Source organism: Centrocercus urophasianus, unplaced genomic scaffold (assembly GCF_019232065.1).
Source record: "Centrocercus urophasianus isolate 14NV4802_14NV808 unplaced genomic scaffold, USGS_Curo_1.0 seq_18, whole genome shotgun sequence".
Lineage (NCBI taxonomy): Eukaryota > Metazoa > Chordata > Aves > Galliformes > Phasianidae > Centrocercus > Centrocercus urophasianus.
The window spans coordinates 17,906,353-17,928,932 of record NW_024884733.1 but is presented as its reverse complement, the minus strand read 5'-3'; the positions used below and the strand labels follow the sequence as shown (position 1 = coordinate 17,928,932).

At 37.8% G+C, this 22,580-nt stretch overlaps 1 protein-coding gene across 5 annotated transcripts in view; it reads right to left on the bottom strand.

The window, feature by feature from the left end:
* Positions 1–22,580, bottom strand: part of ADGRL4 (adhesion G protein-coupled receptor L4) — a 76,719-nt gene that overhangs the window by 28,628 nt on the left and 25,511 nt on the right. For 4 of the 5 annotated variants that reach the window (XM_042819900.1, XM_042819899.1, XM_042819897.1 and 1 more), the window contains 3 exons: positions 9,109–9,261; positions 2,256–2,411; positions 1,634–1,704 (listed from right to left, as the gene is read on the bottom strand). In XM_042819900.1, coding sequence (XP_042675834.1) covers positions 1,634–1,704; positions 2,256–2,411; positions 9,109–9,261 — 380 coding nt within the window. The remainder of the gene's footprint in view (positions 1–1,633; positions 1,705–2,255; positions 2,412–9,108; positions 9,262–22,580) is intronic. The other variant, XM_042819901.1, reaches the window with a different exon arrangement.

Sequence of the window (22,580 nt, the reverse complement as noted above, 5' to 3'; positions counted from 1 at the left end):
TGTATTCTCTGCTGTTGAATAGATTTTTTGGAATTTGTTTTGTCTTTGCCTCTGAACAGAAGTAGAACGCAGGTTAAAAAATAGGCTAAAATCTGGTATGGCTACTTATATAAAACAGAGATACTATTTTATTTTTACTTTAGTATAACTACATATTTTATAAAAATCTTACAGATACATCCTGGTGTTAGCATTCACCATGTCTTTGCAAGTAAACACTAGAAACATATTAATATAACATACCATGCCACAGATTAAAACAAAAAGCATTTTAAGAAAATAGTCAAGTAAAAGCTTTTAATTTAATTCTGGTAACTTGGTCAAAGTGCTTAATATAAAATGCAAATGTATATCGTTGGTTTTAATTTATTCATGCTTACGTTTCATTTATCCTTTTAAATCAGACATTATTATAGTTGTTGACTAATTAATTCATTATTTATTCACTTTTATTTGCATCAGGAAACCTTGGTTTCTGCTGAAAAAATTACAGAGTCCCAAATCTGACTCCATAAAGTCTGTGTCACTTTACATATTAAGTTTTGATGAGCAAATATATAAGCATACCAGGATGTTATAGCTCTTTTGTGGATGAAGTTCTGCAATGAGCTAGCAGTGTGCCCTGGTGGCCAAGAAGGTCAATGGAATCCTGGGGTGCATTAAAAGGAGTGTGACCAGCAAATCAAGGTAAGTAATCCTCCTCCCCTTCTACTCTGCCCTAATCAGGCCTCACCTGGAGCACTGTATCCGTTCTGTGCTCCCTGGGACGAAGAAGACAGGGATCTCCCAGAGAGAGTCCAGCAGAGGGTCACAAGGCTGATAAGGGGCCTGGAGCACCTCTCCTACTAGGAAAGGTTGAGCGACCTGGGTCTACTGTTCAGCCTTGAGAAAAGAAGACTCAGAGGTGATCTTATTAATGTTCATAAACATCTTAAGTGTGGGAGTCAAAGGGACTCGGCCAACCTATTTTCCTCAGTCTGTGTGGACAGGACAGGAGGAAATGGCCATAAACTGGAGCATAGGAAGTTCTGCACCAGTATGTGAAGGAACTTCTTCAAAGTAAGGGTGATGGAACTCTGGAACAGGCTGACCAAGGAGGCTTTGGATTCTCCTTCTCTGGAGAGACCCACCTGTATAGCCTGCTGTAGGGGGCCTGCTTCGCAGGGGGATTGGACTTGATCTCTAGAGGTCCGTTCCAATCCCTACAATTCTGTGATTCTGTGATTCCATTTTCATTTTGTCACTTGTTGGCATTACTTTTGTGAGCTATCTTGCTGCCTTCCACTCTGAGCAAGCAAATAATTGCACATCAGCACATAAAGCAATATGTATTGTCAGAAATTGCAGGAAGAGTTGAGTGATTGCCACACTTCTCAATTTTTCATGCATTCTGACTTACTTTGCTGGAAACAGAACACATAGATTCCCAGCAAGTTATTACCATGATATAAACATATAACTCAGTTCAAATAATTTGAAATTATTTAAAATTCTTCAGTAAACACGTTTAAGTTCAATTCTATACTTCAAGCATTTGTTGAAAGCTCCTTAAGAAAATTCTACTTGACGTAACAGTTTTAGACAGAAACAATTAAAGGATTTGCAAATTAATCTATAAACCAATGCTACTTACTTCTGCTAAAGTTTTATTAACGTGTTCTGTTATACAGTCTTTGTATAACTCACACTTGGCCTCTGGATTTTCTGTAAATTAAAAAAAAAACAAAACAACAAATCTAATTATGTATTGCAGTTCAGTTGATATCCAATATATATTGTAACAGCTCTTATCTCAGTAGTTCCCCAAACCACTGGCATTCTAAACCCATGCACATGCACCCTAGCCTCAAACTCCAACCTCCACTCCAAGGCTTGGCCTTGGCCACAGCTGCTGCTCATACAACACTAAAGCAGCAATGGGCTGGACCTTGAGGTTTGGCTTTGCTTTGGAAGAGAGTTTGGCCCTTTTCCTTGGGACTTCCATCCACAGGAGAAGCTAAAAAACAGCTTGAATTTATACAGAGAAATACAGATTTGATGACTGTAAGGAGACATCCATTATTTCAACTGGGTTTCAACATTGTTCAGTGAAAATACATTTATAAAGGATTCTATTCTCAGGAAATGTAGATGTGAATGCCTTGCCTCTTTTTTATGTCTTGCTGATTAATCTAACTGAAGATAAAGAGGCACTGGTGGGTTTCTCAGAAGATGTAGCTCTATAATAACACATAAACCTTTATAATATCATGTACCTTGGCAGGAAGTGCCATCATTTGGCTTAAACTGCAATTTTCCTGTGGATGGTTGATAACCTTCCTTACAAGAGCAGTTAAACCCTCCATCCACGTTTTCACATTTTGCATGATCTCCACAGGCAACAGTTCCTTCATTGCTGCATTCATCTACATCTGCAAATATTGTGAGAAATTGAATTTTTTATTAAGTATTTACAGACTAACACCTTGCTGCTTTGTTGATAATAGCCCTGCATACTGCAAGCAGTTTCATAATAAAATTTCATGGAAGAAAAAAAAGTGAAAACTAAAAAGGGAAACTAAGTGACAAAACACCTGCCAATTATAATACTTAGGGATTAGAAGGATAAATCATAATTGATCATATTTTCATACCGCACATGTTTTACTATATAATACTGCATTGTTCATATTTTAAAACCATGAGCTTAAATGTTAATTCTATCATAACAAAACACTCGGCATGATGCAAATTATCTGAAATCCATTTTCCAGAGATTAGACTAAATAGATTTTCTCAGCCTTAGTAGTCAGTTAGAAAAGAGAAAGAAAACATCCGTCTTTTGTTTTAAGTTATGGCTTTAAAAAAATGCTACCAAAAAATCACTCTATCTATCTCGTTAATCTAAGATTTAAGCTCTGTGCCTTTAAAGTGCTCACTGGGTCTTTTTTTTTTTTTTTTTTAATCCAAAGGTAGAATGCATGTGCCTAACATGGCTTTTGCCCTCCTAAATAATTTGCTGCTTGGTAGACACATTCAATAAACAGGTGGGGCACTGTCCATGAGCAAACCTGATGAGTTCTGGTAAGAGAATCCATGAATTGATCAATTCAGGAGGTCTGTGTGCTGCTGCTGGCTGCTATAGGGATTATTTTGCATTAGTTGGCTGGCTGACAATAGAGATCAAATAAACTCAATGGACTCACTGGAAAACGTAAAGAAGGCACAGCACCAAATAATTCTCAAGAATGAAATAATGGACTGTGAAATACTGTGTTAGAAAGGAGAAAAATGTGAGCACTTTTGGGACAGGTATATTTGACAAAGAGTGTTAAAAAATGAAGAAGTGACATGTGAACAGATTTAAAGGAGCAGAGTGAGAAGAGGCTGAGAACTTAAGGTAAAACTGGAAAGGGGGATAGATGAACTGGAGAGGAAGACAAACTGAGCTAAGAATGAGGATGATGATGAATTTGGGTAAGAAACCGGTGAAAAAAAAGAACGGATGAGCTGATTATTGGAGGATATAGCTACCGGAATCGATAGGAGGCTTTTGTGCAGTTAGACAGCTTTTAAGAGCAAGCAAACAGAAAGCAGACACAGGAGGCTGGAAATGCATTACAAGTATACACGAACAATTTTTGTGCTCTTCTTTTGATATAAAATTGCAGATGGTTTTCAAAATGGAATAAAACAAAAATGAGCAATAATGTCTGTGATACAAAGTTGCTGGAGAATCAGAAATTGAGTAAGAATAGAAAAACACAGTACATGCCTGTGAATGTATCCAGGGACTGCAAAAAGATGTCTGAAAGATGCCTGGCAATCTGCTTTTTAGACGTTCTTTACTAATGGCAAAAGAGTCTCTATAATCAGAAGAATGATTTTATTTTTTTCTAATATGAGGTAACTGTAAACTGTGTTTGAACTTTTAATGGAGTACCTCAAGATTTCCTACATACACACGCTTTTTGTTGTTTTATGCAATTCCCCAGGTCTGTTTTCTGCTTGTAATCATAAAGCTCTCCCTAGCATTCAAGATTTCCTGAGGTCCCACAGCTTGCTTTCACATCCCTGTTTTGCTCACTGAGCACTGGCCCTGCTTTGCACCTCTAAGGCTGCATTTTGAAGCAGTGGTTCAGATGCTCCCTGCCACTCAAATGCCTGTGCTGCACAGGAGAAGGATCCCACAGCCTTCCCAGCACAACCACCTCTGCCCTCTGGGGAGAGCTATGAAGAAGGCTATGTTTGGGTGAGTGGGAAAAAGCATGAAACTTACACAATGAGGTTAAATTACTATTATCTGCATTAGAGTTTTGGGTTGCTAATGCCCCCAGCTACAAATGTTTCTCTTTAATGAGCTAAGTTTTGTATTATCCACATATCCTGTGGCCTCAGTGCTTGTAGTCACGGGGCCAGCTATGTTTTACATTAATGAAAAGTGGGGAAAAAGTAGGATACAGTGTTACACATAGGCTTCCACATAAGTAAATGCTGTCATTAAAGATAGAGGCTAAAATTCCTACTCCTGGCATTGAAATAACTTCTAACACCAGGAAATAATAAATCCCTTTTTAAAACAAGTGCCACTCAGTTCCCTGCTCCATGACTCAGTGTGAGGCAGACAAACTTTGAGTGAATTGAAGTGCCAAGGGTGAAAAACACAACAATAACAGTTTGTGTAACAAGAAAACACATCAGCCTTATCCTGAGATTTCTCTGGCCTTGTCAGCTACAAGAAGAAGGACATGCATGTCTTAATGGGAAATTCAGTAAATAACACAATTCCAAAACACCAGCAAATGACAGCAACCTTTGCTAAAACTTAGAATGACTTCTAAATATATAAATATTTGAATACTGTTGTCACGGAGTTGACCAGATCAATCTATGTCCGTGACAGGGGCGACAGGCCTCTGCCCTCCCCCCCCACCCCAGTCCCACAAAAAATGGGAAGGAAGGAAGGGAGGAAAAGAGCAGCGGCAACAATCTATGGAGGAAAACTTATTTTACTATAATATTGGAATACAAGATAACACAATATATACAATTTAATTGAAATTGAGATTAATAAATCAGACAAGGTAAGAGAGAGAGTTCCCGGGACCGATTCAAACCTGAAAAGCTTGGAACGGCTAGGAAAGCACCTCCAGCACCCACTGCCAGGCAGCAAGAGAGCGCCCCCCCCACCCGGAAGGGCCAGATCCCGTGACTGCTGTAATGTACAGGGATAGGTACTTGGAATTGGGGCAGTGACACTTTAATGCCCCGTACACTACATGATGTTTTGATGTGGAATACTGAAACCCAAAAACAAACAAAAAAAACCAACAAAAACAAAAACATAGAACCATGACAACTATCCAGATTGCCATTGCTAGCTATCCGGTTGCCATGTGATTTAACGTTCCAAGTATTTCAAAATGATTATGATAATTTACTTTCCATGAATCTAGTTTGATAAATCATTTATTTGTCATTATTGGGCATTCATACAAATTACTCATCTTTTTGTAATTATGTCACGTATTAAGTGTAATGGAGATTTTAATGAGAAAGCAGGATTATCCAAAATAACAGCAGAAACTCAAGCACAAAAACACATCTCTGGCAACAGGATGGCTATTTAAAGTCTGATAGAGACACCCTGTTGAGTATATGCAAATAGATTTTCTGCAGTTCAGTTGCCCATATGGAATGAGTCCATATCATGCCTAACTAATTTACTGTTTCCCAGAGAAAAAATCTTCTGGATGACAAAATTGAAAGGCAGTATGCCTGATCTTGAAAGGTACTAATCAGCTTCGTATTCCTTTTAAATCAATAAAATTTTCAGGGACAGTCAATTTGTTACAATTGCAGCAATGTTGCTTTTAAGTTCCTGCTTTGAAATACTCTGTTGTAGCTGTAGGTTTTTGTTTCTTTATATTTTGTACTTATGTCTTTTTTTTTAAAGAGCATGCAATTGTTGGATTGCACACAGACAACAGCTTGCCAGTGCTTTCAGCAATTCATTTTCACCTGAGCTTTCAGGCTAGGACCTCAAACCATCCTCCTTGATCTACTAGAAGAGGAGTAGGCAGGAGTGGGCTGCCAAAGCTTGTGTGTGCAGTCTTCACAGACAACATTCCTGAGCAAAGGTTGAAGAATAGCAGCTTTTTAAACAGAAGAGCATTTGCCATAGCTCTGCAAAAAGCCCTGGCCTTTTAGTAAATATTCAAAACAAATCCCAGAGCTGAACTTCGAAGCTTTTATAATAGCTCCAATCAGAAAATGATATCACCAACACCACTTAGGCTAGTGTGAAGAAAGATTTATAACCTTTTATTTTATTTCTGTGCTTTGTCACTCCTCATTTACTGCAGCAGGCAAGGAAATTCCAATTAAATTAAAAGTACTGAGAACAGTTATTATGTTCAGTCTGGCCAATTACTGAATTGTACCTACACTGCTTTGATTCTTCACCAGTCAGTCAAGACAGCTTGATGTCTACATTATACCTTCTGCTTATTAGTAGCTTGCGAGTGATTGAAAAGTCCATTTGCAAAGGACTAAATGTCCCTCCCCATGTCTCCATACTGTAGAAGGTAGCAGCATACATAAAGTAGAAATGAAAAAGCTCAACAATTGTTCAGGTAAAAGAAAGGTTGGCAATGTGGTATAATGCCATATACTCCACTTCACAACTCTCCTGTCCCAGTAAAGGATGTGATGGAGAAGGGCTACCTTTCCAGTAGCCTCTGAAGAAGCTGAGAAAAAGCTGAAGAAACCTAATAGTGTGTTACTGGAAAAGGCTGAGTGGCACAGATGTCACTTTGATTTTAAAGATGGCCATTTTCACGTTTTTACTTTAGTGACTGGGACAAAAAAAAAAAAAAAAAAAAAAAAAAAAAAAAAAAAAGGAGACCTTAATTGAAGCTTAATGTTCAATAAAATGTGAAATCTAAGGAAAAAAAAAATGGCTTTTACAAAGTAAATAGATTTCTTATTCAGGACAGCAGAAAAATGTCTTCACAAGTACCATATATCTCCCTTTCCCTTCTTCTCTGTCTTTTTCTTTCCCTCCCTTCCTACTCTCCTTTGTCAGCATATTTTATTGTCATCTGTTCACCAATTCTACCTGATAACATAATGAAATAGTGCTGACAGTGCAAAACCTAACATTCTGGTGAACTGACGTTTCCCCAGGTTCTCTTTGGATTTACTACCTTGAGATTTATAGTTGCTTTGTAGTTGGAAGATCAATATAATACCTGAAGAAAAGAAGAATGCACATGTATGTATATGCACGCAGATTCTGGAATGCACTCAGATACTCAGTGGTGTACAAACTTTTACCATTGGGAGCTTCAGACAGGTTTAATGGCGTTTATCCTTAAACAAATAGGTTGCATTACGTTGCACTCTCCAAAATTCCACTGCTGTATTTTAAGGTCATTGGCATATATATTCTACATCAGGATATAAATACTAAAAAGGAAACTTAAGACTCTACAGATTCTGAAATTATTTGGGTAGGATGAATATTTGGTAGCTTTGCCTTTTGATTTGTATTGAGTAACTTGCACTGTGATCAGAATTGCAACCTGGTGTAAGCTTCAGCTGCAAATAGAACGACCTGGATACACTACCATCAGCTGCAAGTCATATCTACTCCCTAGCAGGTCCACTGGGTAAAAAATATCTTATTAGAGCTTCCCTGACTGATAAAGTGGAAAATTAATTGTGGCTCAAAAGGTTGTCTTAAGGACTTCCTGCTTGGTAAGGTAATTGATACACTCATTTAATGAGAAAAGGTGCCCAAGGTAATTTTTTTTTTCAGTGTGAATTTTAGAAGCTTTCAGCTCCTCCCATATGGATTTTCAAAATAGAAAAAAATGGAAAAGTTAGTTAACTGCTAACTAACCCTTAGTGGAGAATAAAAACAGATTGGCCTGCCCTGTAAAGAAAAGAGGGCAAAAGAAAAAGAAATTAGCAAGCTAGTGGTAAAAAGCGACACAAAAACAGTCAGAGAAATAAATTTGAAGACAAAAGTTCTGAAGTTGAGGAAATGTTGTAACTGGTAAAAATCAAAGCATGGACCAGAAACCATGAGAATATTTACAGCTCAATGTGCAAACAGTCTCAATCTCAGCTGATTTGCAGACAATTCATAGTGGCTGGGTAAAGCAGAGCTCTTTTAGATGGATATGAGCAATGGGCCAGAAATGTTGATTAGATCACTTTCTGGCTTAATATGCAGCCATTCTGCTGTTATTAAGAGCAGTAAGAAGAAAAGTTGTCAGCACTCACAGGCTCACAGGAGACTATCTAGAATGAGACACAGTCAGCATAAAGGTATAAAGGGCAATAGATTTATTTCTCATTTTCCCATTCCCTGAGGACTGTTGCAACATATAGAGAAAATTACCAGAAAGAAGAGAAATAGTTACAGTTCTTCCATTCAAGGAAAATCCTAAAGGATTGCATAGATGTTCAGAAAAAAAAAAAAAAAAAAAAAAAAAATTTCCAGAGAACTTTTCTTCCCCTGTAATCTTGAACACAATCCATTCAACTGCTATAGAAACAGAAGCTGATGGATGGTATGAGAAGTAGGATTACTGATCTTTTTCATTGCTTTTGGTCAAGTTTGAAAAATTACAGAAAATATCCAAACCAGAGACCCCCAACAAAAGATATTTGGAGCACAGTAGGTCATACATGTAGGGAATTGTCTTGGTCAAGTGCAACCTGAATGCAGAATGCTTTGTCACTCTGCTTTGTTTTAAGAACACTACCAACTTGCTCACAGATGAGTCAAACAGTGTCATAAAAGACTGGATTGGGGTTTTCTGTATCTCCTTAACTAGACGTCTATTTTCTAAAACTATGACAAGTGGATAAAAAATACTGAACACTGCATAAAGATTGAAATGTTACTGAAAACATTGGCAGCTGCAGTATTATCAGTGAGAAACATTTGCCCAAAAACTAGAATATTAATTTTGTACCAGTCCAAATTGTTGGAATTTTACATTCAGACTCAAACATTCACAAATCTAAATGCATTTTGCTAGTTTTCTATAATTAGCAGAAGCAGTAAGAGAAGAGTGACAATGTAAAACTAGTTGGATGACATTAATAACTTACCTACACAGGAGGTTCCATCATTAGGTACAAAAGCTTTTTGACCATTGCTGGATTTGAAACCAGGTGCACACATGCAGAAATAACTTCCCACAGTGTTTGTGCAATTGGCATGCTCTCCACAAGGCTGAGTAGCATTTTCACATTCATTATCATCTGTCAAGACACAAATTATGGAGAAATACTTTTGCATTTGCAGATTGAAGAAAACAGCCAAGTAAAAACTTAATTTGGCCTTCAGTATTTTATTTATATAATGTTTGAATGCTGAGCTGGCACTGTTTGTATAGATATCCTATTACCAAGGATGCAATCAGGTGTTCAGCAGCTCTTCTCTGCCCTCATCCTGAGTGAGCTAATAAATGAGAAAACCAATGGGGTATTGAAACAAATGTCTTGCATATTCAGTTGGAATAAAGGATTGAGTCAAGTGCATGTTCTGCTATAGTTGATTTGATAACGTTTTTGGTACCCATAATGATCTTCACAAATCTACAGGTAGAAAATCACCCTAAGGAAGAAGTAACCCACTGCATTCATTAGCATTAAAACAGAATCAATATAGCTAAATTGAATTTTATTTTTCCTAGTTTGTTGAAGACTATCTGTGGTATTTCTCAGCAGTACTAGACAACAAGCTTACAAAGTTTGTCTTACTGACTGAATCATAGAATGCCTTAGGTTAGAAGGGATCTTAAAGATCATCAGACTCCAACACTCCTACTGTGAGCAGGGTTTCCAACCACTAGATGACTGAGCTGTCATTTTTTTCTTAGTTATCCCAAAGATCTTAAACTAATGAGCAAGACTCCTGGCTTGATCTTCCCATCTGCTTATCAGATTGGGAATAGTACTCACAACACTAATAGTATTTTTCCAAATAGCCCATTTCTCCCCAAGCACCTCAAAACTCTGAAATAAACAAACAAACAAAACCCAAACAAGAACTGAGTTCTCTACTTTCTACATCCTGAGAAAGTAAAAGAGTTAAAGGCTTCCTGAAGTCTGCTGGGATTTTGTTCCTGTTGTCAAGTAAAAGGTACTCGTAACATGATGAATGACAGGAAAGAATTCTAACAGGGAGAGAAATAACAATTTATTGCAGAAGAAGAACGATTAAGGAGCATGACAGGGAGAAGAAATATGATTTCAGAAAAGATGCCCAAGGATGAATTTCAGAAAGGTGCTTCTGCTTCCCAATGGCCAGTCTTCTCACAAGGTGTTCTCAGAGATAGGATACAGATAAGTGTAGTGTCATGTAAGTTAGGGAAGTAGTAAGATTAACGTACATTAAGAGCTGTAAAGCATTACAGGAATAGATTTTTGCAATATAACTTAGTCTCAAACTCCCAGAGTACCCCTGGCACAGGACGTTTTTCAGAATTGAAGTCTGACATAATTTTGAATATTATTCAGTTGACTCAGAGATGCAAATATCAATTCAGAATGGCAGCTTTCCTCAGGAGAATTTGGGTCAACAGATTAGATGGATTAAGCTCATTATAACTAAAAGTGAATGTAATTTAATGAGGAATCCAAGTATAAAAGGACACATGTCAACAATATTTATTTTACAGCTTTGGCATTCATGAGAGTACAGGAGAGAAGGTATAGGATTTGCATAGAATGCCAAGGTAAATCTAAATTAGTTTAAGTGAAAGAAAGATGGAGGGAAAAGTGCTAAACCAACTTCAGAGATTGTATATGGGAATATCAAAAGTCCAGTTTGGTAAATGGCATTGGGAAGAAATTATACTTACTAGAAAATAACATGCATTGGCTTTGGAAAGTCTGTGGGATAGAAGGAGTGGAAGCTAAATGGAAACATTGATCACTGCAGAACTTTACTCAAAGTAGGGGAACAACAGAGCTGAGGAGATACAAAGTACAGGATATATGCAAAATCTCTTTGGGATTTGTTTCCTAGGATCTCAAATATAAGAATCAAAGTCTTCACACTCAGCACTAGTACTTTTCAAGTGTGACAAATTACTTGTAGAAAACACTAAAATGACTGATACAATCATCATCAATATCATATTTACAACTCTGTTTAAATAACTTTACTGGGTTATTGTTGTTTTTCCCAATATTTAGGGTATATGTAAGATTGGTGACTAAATTGACTTAGAACACTCATTGAGAGAACCTCCAGGATAGGCTCATCTTATTTTTCTAAGAGTAAACAAGCCTGTTCTACAGCTAACTTAGAAAACTATGTTGTTTTCAGTAACCGAGTCCGATGCACTTGTCAGCACAAGCTTGCGTGAACCAGATGTGCTTTACTCTTTATTCACTGGTGGTGAGAGCTAGCATAGCTGCACTTCTTTTCATATTCACTTTACATGCAGTGTTATCAATGTCAAATAGCAGGATACTCACTTAGCCTGTTCTTCAAAGCACTGACCTGTAAGTCTTTTGTGGTTATTTTTTTTTTATTTTTATTTTTTTAGTCTTAAACAGAATCACAGAATCATTAAGGATGAAAATACCACTAAGATCACCTAGACCAACCAGCAGCCCATGCCTGTGACAGCTCTAGACCATGCCACTCAGTGCAACATCCACCCTTTTCTCGAACAACTCCAGGGATGATAACTCCACCACCTTCCTGTGCAGCCTGTTCCAATGCCTGACCACTCTTTCTATGAAGAAAGTTTTCCTAATATCCAACCTTAACATCCCCTGCAATGACTTATGACCATTACCTCTTGTCTAATTATATAGACGAAAGAAGTGGGAATGCAAAGGAAACATCTTTTATGTATTAGAAAAAAGAAAAATACAGGGCAGAGTCTGCACATGGCAAAAGTTAAGGAAATGTTTACCTGCTTCAGTGGCTTGAAGCCAGAGAATTGGCAGGATTAAGATTTTTAAGGAGAAGGGACATGATGTTCTTGTACTCATAGCATTCTCATTAATGAGCATGGATCACAGTTTCATCTCACGCTAAAGGCTTTTTCTCCAGTTACGTACAAAATATGCACACTGTACAAGATCAACAATTAGAAATCATACTATGAATTGCTCCATTTGGAATATGTAGACAAATGCAATAAGGCAGTCAGTCTTTTATTAAGAAATACTGAGACATATCAAGTGACTGAAAATTCTACTACATTCAGAAATGGTAGCAATTTTCAGAAAGAATTCCATTTTCAAAAGGAAATAATAAGATGCTTAAATTATAGAAAATGAAGTCCAGCACATCTTCTATGGCATGATTCCCAGACTCCAGCTGTATGTACTGTCAAGGACGTATGGTCTTGTTTATTATCACATAATTTGAGAAACATCAAGAACATCTGAACAGAATAATAGAATCTTAAATTGTAAACACAGAAATGGAAATTTTAAAGAGTTTAGTTTATAAGCAGTTTTCTTTTTGCTATTCCCATGATCTAATGTAATACTGAGCAGACCGTGCTGGAGGATAATTTACTGACCATATCCTGCTTCCATTGAAATTAATGGTATTAAAGTCACTGACATAATTTGGCCCAGGATGGTGCTCACTATGAAAAACTACCAGAAAATGAGAAAGGCAAGCAAGGGAAAAAGTCAAGAAAAGCATTTTATATTCAGTTTTACTAAATGCATTTAAATAACCTGCCTGACTTCACACAAAACATTTTACAACATTAAAAATGATGAATACATTTTAGTTGTGGATATAGGCAAAATACGTTTTTTTCTTTTTTTCTTCAGATAATAGTTAACGTGAAGCTTAGGGGATTGAAGATAGTTTACAAATTTTACAGAATTTACAGTACTATTGGATTTGTGATTTAAGGGAAGTCAGAAAAAAACAAAAACAAAAGGATTTACAGACAGAAAATTTTCTAACAAACATTTTTCCACCGAGAGAATATAGCTTAAAAGACAGCAACAGTATAATCCAACTGCTTTCTTGCTACATAATCTAATTATGGCATATGCATTCATAACCAGCACAGATAACCACTGAACACTGCAGGCAGTACTCAAGAAATGCACATTTCTTTAAAGATTTATTTATTTTTTCTTCTGATTAAAAAAAACAACAGAATACAGAGACTTCTAGAAACGAGACTGGTCAAAAGTCAAAGTTAATTACTGTGCACCAGAGTGTTGGTAGGATGCTTACATAGCACAAGTGTAAAATAAAACTGATTCTCCAATTTCACCTTGACAATGCAACCGGGTATTTTACTCTGTGTAACTGTAATGTGGCTAGATTAAACTAGCTGATAGCTGCATGCAAAAATTTCTCTATTGTTCTCTCAAATAATGTAGGTTCTAAAAAGTAAGCATATATATATATATATATACACACGTATATCTGAAAAGGTGATATACTCCTTCCAAACTTTTGAACTGAGGTTGGTATTCCTGTATTAAAACTGCATAAGTAATTACTATGAGAACACAATTGATTTAGGATTAAGTAGCCTCACTTGGAAGTTCAGGTATTGATAGAAGTTCTCATTCACAGAGGAAGCCAAAGAGGATTGTTGTTTGAGGGGAAAAAAAAAAAAATCTCTCTTACGTCACATACATAATATTGTTCACTGAAAAATAAAACATATATGATTTCTGTTTAGCATTTACTGAGCATTTCATCCTTTTAGAAATTTAAAAATGCATGAAATTTGAAGAGGAAAAATGATTCGTGGATTTTACAACCATGGTGCTGTTGGAAACTAGAGAATTATGATAAGATTTTTAGGAATAAAGCAGAGAGGAAATTACTGAAATCATATTCCACGTCCTTCCCAAAATGTAAGTTTTACCTCTTCGTACATACTGTTACATTACTGGGTGGTTATAAAATTACAATCAACAATAGGAAAGCTCTGGGACAAACAGTTACAAAATGACACCATTTGTTATTATTGTGACAAGCAAGCACAAGAGAGCACTTTGATTTATCAATTCTAGATATAGGATTTCTGTAATGCTGTTTACGTATTTTACATGAAAAAGTGTCGCAAGGGGAACTTATGGCAGTGAGTTTGTCAAACCAACAGCCTCAACAGATTACCATTGCACTGAGTACCTTTCCATAATAGACGTTATGATTATATGATGACATGTAATATGAAGAATTAGTTTTGGGGTGAAGCCTGTGATATTGATTCACAGTTACACAGCAGAATGTTTTTTTTTTTTTTCTTTTTTAAAATCAATTTAAGGAAATTATTTCTCCCTTTAATTAACTAACAAGCAAGGCTGAAAATACAGAGTAAGCTGGGCATGTTTGGTCTTCATCAATCCCCACAAAATCAGATTTTTGGAGAAGCGGAACTACATATCATGGAGTATATTCTGGTCTCTCTGGCAGGTATTGAGTTAAGTTGACAGCAGCCAGGCTCATGGCAGTAAACAATTATGTGACCTAATTGAAGAAAAAAAAGAAAAAAAAAAAAAAAAGAAAAAAAAAAAAAAAAGGCAATATTGGACCCAAAATTTGGTTACTGGTAATAAGAGTCATCTAAATGAAACTCCTGTGTCATAATAACCCATAGCATCAGAACAGGGCAGCTTTGGAGCCCATCACATTGGAAAGGCAACCCTGGAACTGCACAGCCTTTGACATCAATCCTTCCTTGTTGTTTTTCCGGAGCTGGAATTCTCAGAAGTCTCAGGTCAATATCTGCCAGTTAATCTACATTTCCCAATTTCTCGGGAAATTCAAATTTCTACATTTCTGCTGGGGTCTTGGATAAGGGCTGACCACTCAGGGCTCTCATTCCTCTACTTCTCTAGCAGGGGCCCTTACTCTTGGTTCCCAGAGCAGTGCAGTCTGTCAGTGCTACAGCCAGGGTGCTTGTGCAGACTCCTACATGGATACCCTAGCCAGGCAGTTCAGAGAGGCAACAGGTTTCCAGAGGCAGCAGAAACCTGGCTGTTGCGGGTCAACAGATTCCTGATAGGGCTTGATTTATTTGGTTTTGATTTTTCCTGAAGTCATACCTGAGCAAGTGTAGCAGTATAGCAGCATTCACATGTTCGATGAATGCTTTATGTTACTAAGGACCTCAAAGAGCTCCATATCAAGGCCATTACTATATAATATATACAATATATTCACAAACTGTTCTATTCCATGCATTTCCCAGATGACATAAAAAGAAATGATTCAAACTTCCATTAATTTTGCTCCCTAATCCAGACCTTTTAAAGCTGAGGTCAGAGGTCACTGGGGAAGACCTGTCCAGCAAGAACAGCCGTAGCAGCACGGGGCTGGAGACCACTACTGCACACAGCAGTCTGAGAAGTGGACAGCCCTGAGTAGGAAAGAAACACGGCTGGGGTGGCTGGGGAATACATTGATTCATTGCATCTGGCTGTTCTCTGTCGACAGCAGCCTCTGCTGCCAAAGCTGCTATGGAGCCCCTGAGGGAAACTAAAACTACCCTTCCCTAGTGTAACCCCCATGGGAGAACTGTACTTGAAGTGCCTCACTTAACCCCTCAAAAGCAAGGAAATGAAAGGCTTCCTGTAAAACAAATTCCAGTGCTACTCACCCTGCTGTGCTTAGCTTGTCTGGAGGTCTCAGAACAGTGGGTGATCTTACATACATTACTTCTGTGCTGCAGGACTGTGTCTACAGCCATCACAGCCTGAGTTAAGAACAGCAATACCATTAACAGCCTTGCCTTGCCTTCCTTGTGATGTGTTTCCATTAATGGTAATTTAACACAATTTGTTTATGATTCTCCAAAGATTCAGCATTCAAGTTTGGTCTAAATCAGCATGAAAGAGCAGATGCTTAGAAAAACCACTTGAGACTGCAGAACTGGGCTGGAAAGCTCATTTAAATATGAATTGCTTTCATAATGGGCCGGATTCATCTTTGTCCTACAGTGGGGCATGGGACCATACAGTTGCTGAACAGGAAATCTAGTCACTGAAAGCTCCATCTTGCTAGAATTTCATAGTTCTCTGCCTCTTTGTAATAGCCCATCACAATGCCTTCTTGGGACATTTGCATATCTTGCCAGGGGTTTTTAACTGGTTTGGATGTAAAGGCGCTGCAGCTAGCTGGGCTTCCAGAAGCCTTTGGATCAGCAAACACATTCTCTCTCACATTCTTCACAAGCTATGTGTATATGCAAAGATGATTTCAGATCAACAGTTCTTGCGAGTCTGGATGAACTAAAGGTCACCACAACAAAAAATTGCCATGGTGTCATTGTAAGGAAGAGGGCCGAATGGTCTGGAAAAGGAGGAAAGTCATGTTCCTACATACTAAAAACACATTCAGGTCGAGACTTAGAGAATGCAAAAAGGACTGGAGAGGTTAATATATTAACTGAACTGCTTCTTTCATCTCTTACTAGTATTTTTGCTTAATTTGTAAATTCTGAAAATTATTTATTATTGGGTGTCAGTGTCTACCTTTTCAATGCTTGCAAAATATCAGTCTATCAACAACTCTGTAATTTGTGATTTATCATATGTGAGGAATAACATGGGAAAAAAATATATTTTCTGAAGTGCTACTTGTTGACTGCAAACAAAACATTCACCCAGACAAGCGTCTGCAGGATTTTGAGAACAGAAATTCTCTCAAATTAGAGAAACAGAGGGAAACAAAAGCTGGGAAAGGGGGGCAAATAGCAGTTAAATGGCCCTGTGCACTATTTCCCCAGCACTGTCTCTCCTCAATGCACGCGCATTGCAGACAGCCATAATGCCACCTGCCACTCCCCCCCCCCGAGGAGGAGACCTCAGGGTTGCAGTGACCAAAGGAGATTCAGTACAACAGCTCTAGAGCTGTGCTTGTGCAAGTGGAGAGCTTCAAGTTGGGTGTGCCTCTCCCACATTTGTTAATTATTATCTGCATGGCACTTCCGCCCTGACAACATCGGGGAAGGAAGGGTGGTAAGCACTCTGAAAATTCACAACCCTTTCTATTACAAATGTTTGGAGCTGGCCCAGCATCTCCTGCTGATGTGGTGAGCAGGGTCCCAGGGCAGCTGTCAGGAGTGTGGGTGAAGAGTGCAGTCCACAACAACAACTTAGGCATGAAGGACCAGGAACTGCCACTCACTCTTAGGGGAAGCAGACCATGACCTCCTTGCATGTGAAGCACTCAGGTTCCCTGTCTGCCTTCCCGAGGAAAGTGACATGAATTCACCAGCTGACTACCTGGCCAGACAAACCGTTAAAATAAACAGATGAAGAAAAGGAGACTGTAGTGGAGTAATATCAGAAACAGCAAGTAATTACAGGTAAACAGGACAAAATTAATGAAGATGAAGTGCTGTAGTTCTCAGCCTGGTTTTGGATGCATGGAGCAACAACCAGACGAACTCACTGGAAAACAGGATTATTGACACTTGAATAGGATAAAACAATAATCCTATCTAAATTAACAGTCATATGCATACTTGTTATCCATAGAGTGAACTGAAACAACCTAAGGCTCCCACCCAACAGGATGTGAATGAATGAGATGCCACTGCTACTCAGACCTAAACATTTTGGTCCCAAGCAAGATGTAACAGTGAAGGAAAACAACTCAGCAAACAGTTTGATTAAGGGGGGAAAAATATCCCACACAGCACTTTTCCAGATTCCAATACAAAAGAGGAAGATGTTTATCCAAACTTTTAACACAGCCAGGAAATGCATCACCACACTGCAGCTTATATTTGCAAAACATTGTCCTTATGGTATGGTAAAATAAGATGTGGAAAAGGGGGTAAATAAGAGACAACATAGCTTGAGAAAGGCAGAGAAGCATTAAACATTATGTGATAACCTTTACCAAGCACCCTACAAGCGCGCAGCAAAAGCTTTGATCAGAAATAACACTCTTCTGTGTCAGGACATGGATTTATACATTAGACACACAGGGCTAATGCCTGGAATGATCCTGGAGTCTTCTGACACACCATCTGGCACCAGCAGTGCCAGGTTCCTGCCATGCCAGGCTGGAAATGCCAGAGGACTGTTGTCAGCCTGGTCTGGAGCCTTACCACAGCACAAGGGCAGCTTCAAGTGCCTAACACCAAGGGCATGGCAAGGCATGGAAGGGTACTCCACAGACAGCTTGTGGCAGTGAACATGAATTCCTCCCTAGAGCAGGGGAGACTTGAACTAAAGGGTGAGTTCAGGTTCATCTCTACCAAACTCTGAAGAAAGCTGCTCCAGCTGACCTGGTCCATCATTCTTTCTGATGGCAGGCCCTCAAACAGCAGGTCTGTCTGCTTATCTGTGAGTGAGCACAGCAGCACTGCATTCATGTTTTACTTAAGCATGTGAAAAGTCTGCTTCCATAACAGAGCCTGACCTCAAGCTCACTGATGTGTCAAAGGAATGGCTCCCATTAACCTACAGCTTTGCTTTTATAAAAGCAGACTCTTGGAGGAAAAAGTTGCAAAGAGCAGAAGAATGAAAACCACATTGCTTTTTCTTCTCCCACCCTACACAGATCTAATTACCAGGACCCAACCTCAACATCCTGTCAGTTACCCTGTGTCAAACTTGAGGATTACACAGAACACAACTGAGATGCATTGTCAGTTTTTTGGTTTGCCTTCATCAGAAACACTGCATTTAAACAAGGTGAACAGCAGCTGAATGGGAATATGCTGGATTAAAGCTGCCAAGAGTGCACAGACATCAGTGTTTTTTTTCTCAATGCTATCAGCCAAAGGGTTTCCGAAACTTCCCTTTTACTAAATTATGTCATTCCCAATACAGTTTTCATTTCTACAACTAACTTGATTGCTTTCACTAAAACTTATCTTTTAACTGAAAAGTGAAACAGCATCCATACAGAGAACAGTTTTGAGTGAGCAAAATAGGAGTTCCCTATGGACAGGGATTTGTCAGTAGATAACTGTGCCTCTGTAGAACTGAATTCCCAACCCCAGAAAACATTCAGTTTCAGAAATGAAAACAAAACTGTAATAATATCATAGCTAGACACAGTATTTGCATTGTAATTTCTTGCAGACTTCCCATTTAGTTTTCCACAGTGCTGATTCTATACCAGTATCATGAAAGAAGATGTAGCAGAATGTGAGGTTGAAATCCTGATTATATTGTTTAACTCTTCCTACAGTTCATATAAATAAATGCCATGATTTCTGCTGCATACTCATATCCTCACTGCAGTACAGCACTAGCCACTGTATAACAACATTCAGGAAAATAGGACTCAAAATTGCTGTTTGCTTCCTAACACACCTGATTCTTGATATTTCCTACACTCATTTCTGCAAACCCCACAAGCATAATTTTTTTTTGAACCAAAATACATAAACTCACTATCTTACACTCTGTTGTTAATCTAAATCCAAACTTCCTTTTGAATTTCACAACAGAAGTTTTTAACTGGACTCTTTGAAAGGAAATAATTCCCCAGTAGCCGCAAAGAGATCGTACGTAATCATGCACCAATTCTGAGTTGCATCCAACAGATGTTAAATGTGTCTAAAAAAAAGCAGTATAACCATAACAGCATTTCTCTGTCCATATCTAATTTCCAATGACTCCTTGTTGGATGTTTTCTATGGCCAGTTACAAAAGGGTCATCACTCAGAGGTCTTGATCCCTGGCTTCTTCAAAAGTACCTCATCTAAAAGTGAAACATAAGGCTGGAAGTCAGTATAAACATGAAGTTCCTATGAATTACATGTCCAGACTACTTTCCCAGCCTTGGAGATGTAAACTGCCAGTTTACACTCACCACTTCAATAGTACTTTTCAAAGATAAAAGAGAAAGTTAACTTTACAATAAGTTTTGCTAAATCATGAGATAATGTGATTTAAGAGCTTTAGTGGGAAAATTTTATTTGGTTAACAAGAGCATACCCATATGTAGAAAGGAAACCTGGGCTATTGTATTTAAATGGAAGTGCTTCATTCTTTTGAATCTGCTACTTAAAATATGTTAAAAACACAGATCTCATTAATCTATGATATCTTAAATGCATTTTGTTTGAAAAATAATTTGCTGTAACATACCAGAAACAGTTAAAATTGTTTCTTACTTTTACAGCTGTATTTAGTTCTATTTTGCATTAAAAAAGTAGAATACAATAAAAGATGTGGCAAAAATGCTCTAAGAAAGAAGTGATAGCTCAAGTAATATGGATGGCAATGAAATGGTGACTACAAGAGAAGTTATTTTTTTTTCCATTGCAGAACATTATTCATTGATTTCTGAAACCACAAGCTAATTATGCTCTGAGCGGACAGAGTCTAGTCTGAGCACCAAAGATACTGAGTTTATGATATACTTCTGTCAAACTCAAGTTATAGTACTCATGACAAGAGTAGCTTGATGAAATTTAATTGCTGGTACTACTCAGGGGGTTACATGGTGACCTAGTCTAGGAGATATATGGACTACATCGCTCCACGTAAATACTAAATTCTTGTAAGGAAAAGAAAATAAACCCAGTAGCATAATGGCCTTTTTTTTTTTTTCTTTTTTCTTTTTTTTCTTTTTCCCTCCTTTTTCATTCTTGTCAAAAATGACATGTGAACTAAGCATCTTCTAAAATGGTTCACTCACTTCTCCTACAAAACAGTGGCACTTTTTTTTTTTTTGCTTAATATATTATCCCTGTAACTTATCCCATTTAAATGCTCTGGAATTCAGTAGCTTCACTACTGGATAATAGACTAATTCATGAAAGGAAACCATTTTAATCTATTACTGAGAAAAGCCATTAATTACTGGAAAACATCCAGTCTCCCAACCCACAGATATCAAATATGGTCTGGCAAGAAGGAGAGAGACAATTAGACAGAGGAATTCTACCCAATGGGAAAACATGCCAACATTACTTCAGCTCAACTAATGACTTCAACAATAACCACTGAAGTATTTCCAGCTACTGTCAATGTAAGCATTTAACTCTATGGTGAAAATGTCTTAACTACTGGCAGTCGTATTCCAACAGACTAACATCAGCATTTCACATTCAGTAACAAAAGTCACTATGAAAAAAAAAAACATACAGCTTCCATTTCTTATCTTCTGATGTGAATTAGGGCTAAATATAATGATGCAAGTAGAATTACAGGTTTTAAAATACTGCAGAATCAGGTCCATTTTACTGCTCAGGCACTGCTAAAAGGCTGCAGATTTGAGTACTCACTCATTTTCCTATATAGCTTAATATAATGTTAGCGAAATTTGTTTATTTGAAAAGCATAGCAATTCTTTCTGAAGCAATACCTTCAGAAATCAGATGCCTGAAAGAGGAAATTCAGCCTTTACAACATTTTTTTCCTGAACCTTACAGCTTTGCAGTGACAGAATCTGTGGTCTTCTCCTGACAGGTGGTCTTAATAGCTCTTTCTGGAGCCTTCTTTCTGGTGCACACTATCCAGAAAACTTTGGACCCAACTCAAATGGCACAAATTAATGAACTGAGATCCCTTAATGAGTTTTGAATATGAGAATAATATACAGCATCCTAACTCAATCTCGAAAGACATTTCCCTTGCCGACTACACCAACTACTGTTGAAGAACAGAGCTGTTATGTACTAATTTGAAACATTCTGTATATTCATGATCAGCATTGTCTACATAACCTTGTCATTTTCTCCTGAATGTGTTCATTCTCATATTAGAGGCTAAAGACTTCCTTAGCCCAAACATGTGAAACACAAAAATAAGTGCTCTTTCCATTAAAAAATAAAAAGTCTTTAAACTGGAAAGAAGTAATACTTTATCACAGGGCAGGGAGCAAACATTGAGATGTAGCAAAAACAATTTAAAACACTTTAAAGTTTTCCTACTATAATGCAGCCTGGAATATAAGGTGTTATGTGCATTTCAAGCCTGGAAATACCGACAAGTGGGAGCGTGAGTGTGTATTCTGTGAAGCTGTGCATCTTTTGGCAGTGAGAGATATGTCTGTGCACCAAAATGGATGGCTATGTGGAGCTCAGAAGTAGATTGTACTACAAGCAGCAATGATGTGTTAGTGCTGCTCTGTGTTTAAATTATTAGCCTGGATGAAACATTCTGTTGCTCAGCCACACTGCTGCTGATGCTTGACCTGGCTTATCCTGTACCATGTTATAGCATCTCAGCAGACTCTGGGTGAGGAAGTCTCAGTTACAAAACAATGAGAAAATGTTGCCACGGATTCAAGTGAAGGCATAATCTATGTACTAAAAAGACAGAAGCCGCAGAAAAGGAAGATTGTCATAATATACCAAATAAAGTAGTATAAAACAGATCTCTACAAACTGTTGTGCTGGGGACATGTCAGAGAGGGGGACACTGCAGAAAGCCTCACTACTAGTGTAGTGAACATTACTTAACTGCAAAACTCATAGTCAGAAATGCTAAATACTTTTTCCCCTGCAAATCGCTCTCTTAAAAAAAAAGTTCTTAATTTATAAATAAAACTTAAGTAATTGCCTAACTCAAAGTTCAAACACTAATAAATATCTTTATTATCACATATACAAAACTTCCAGCATCGCTGAGTAGATCTCTGCAGCATGGCC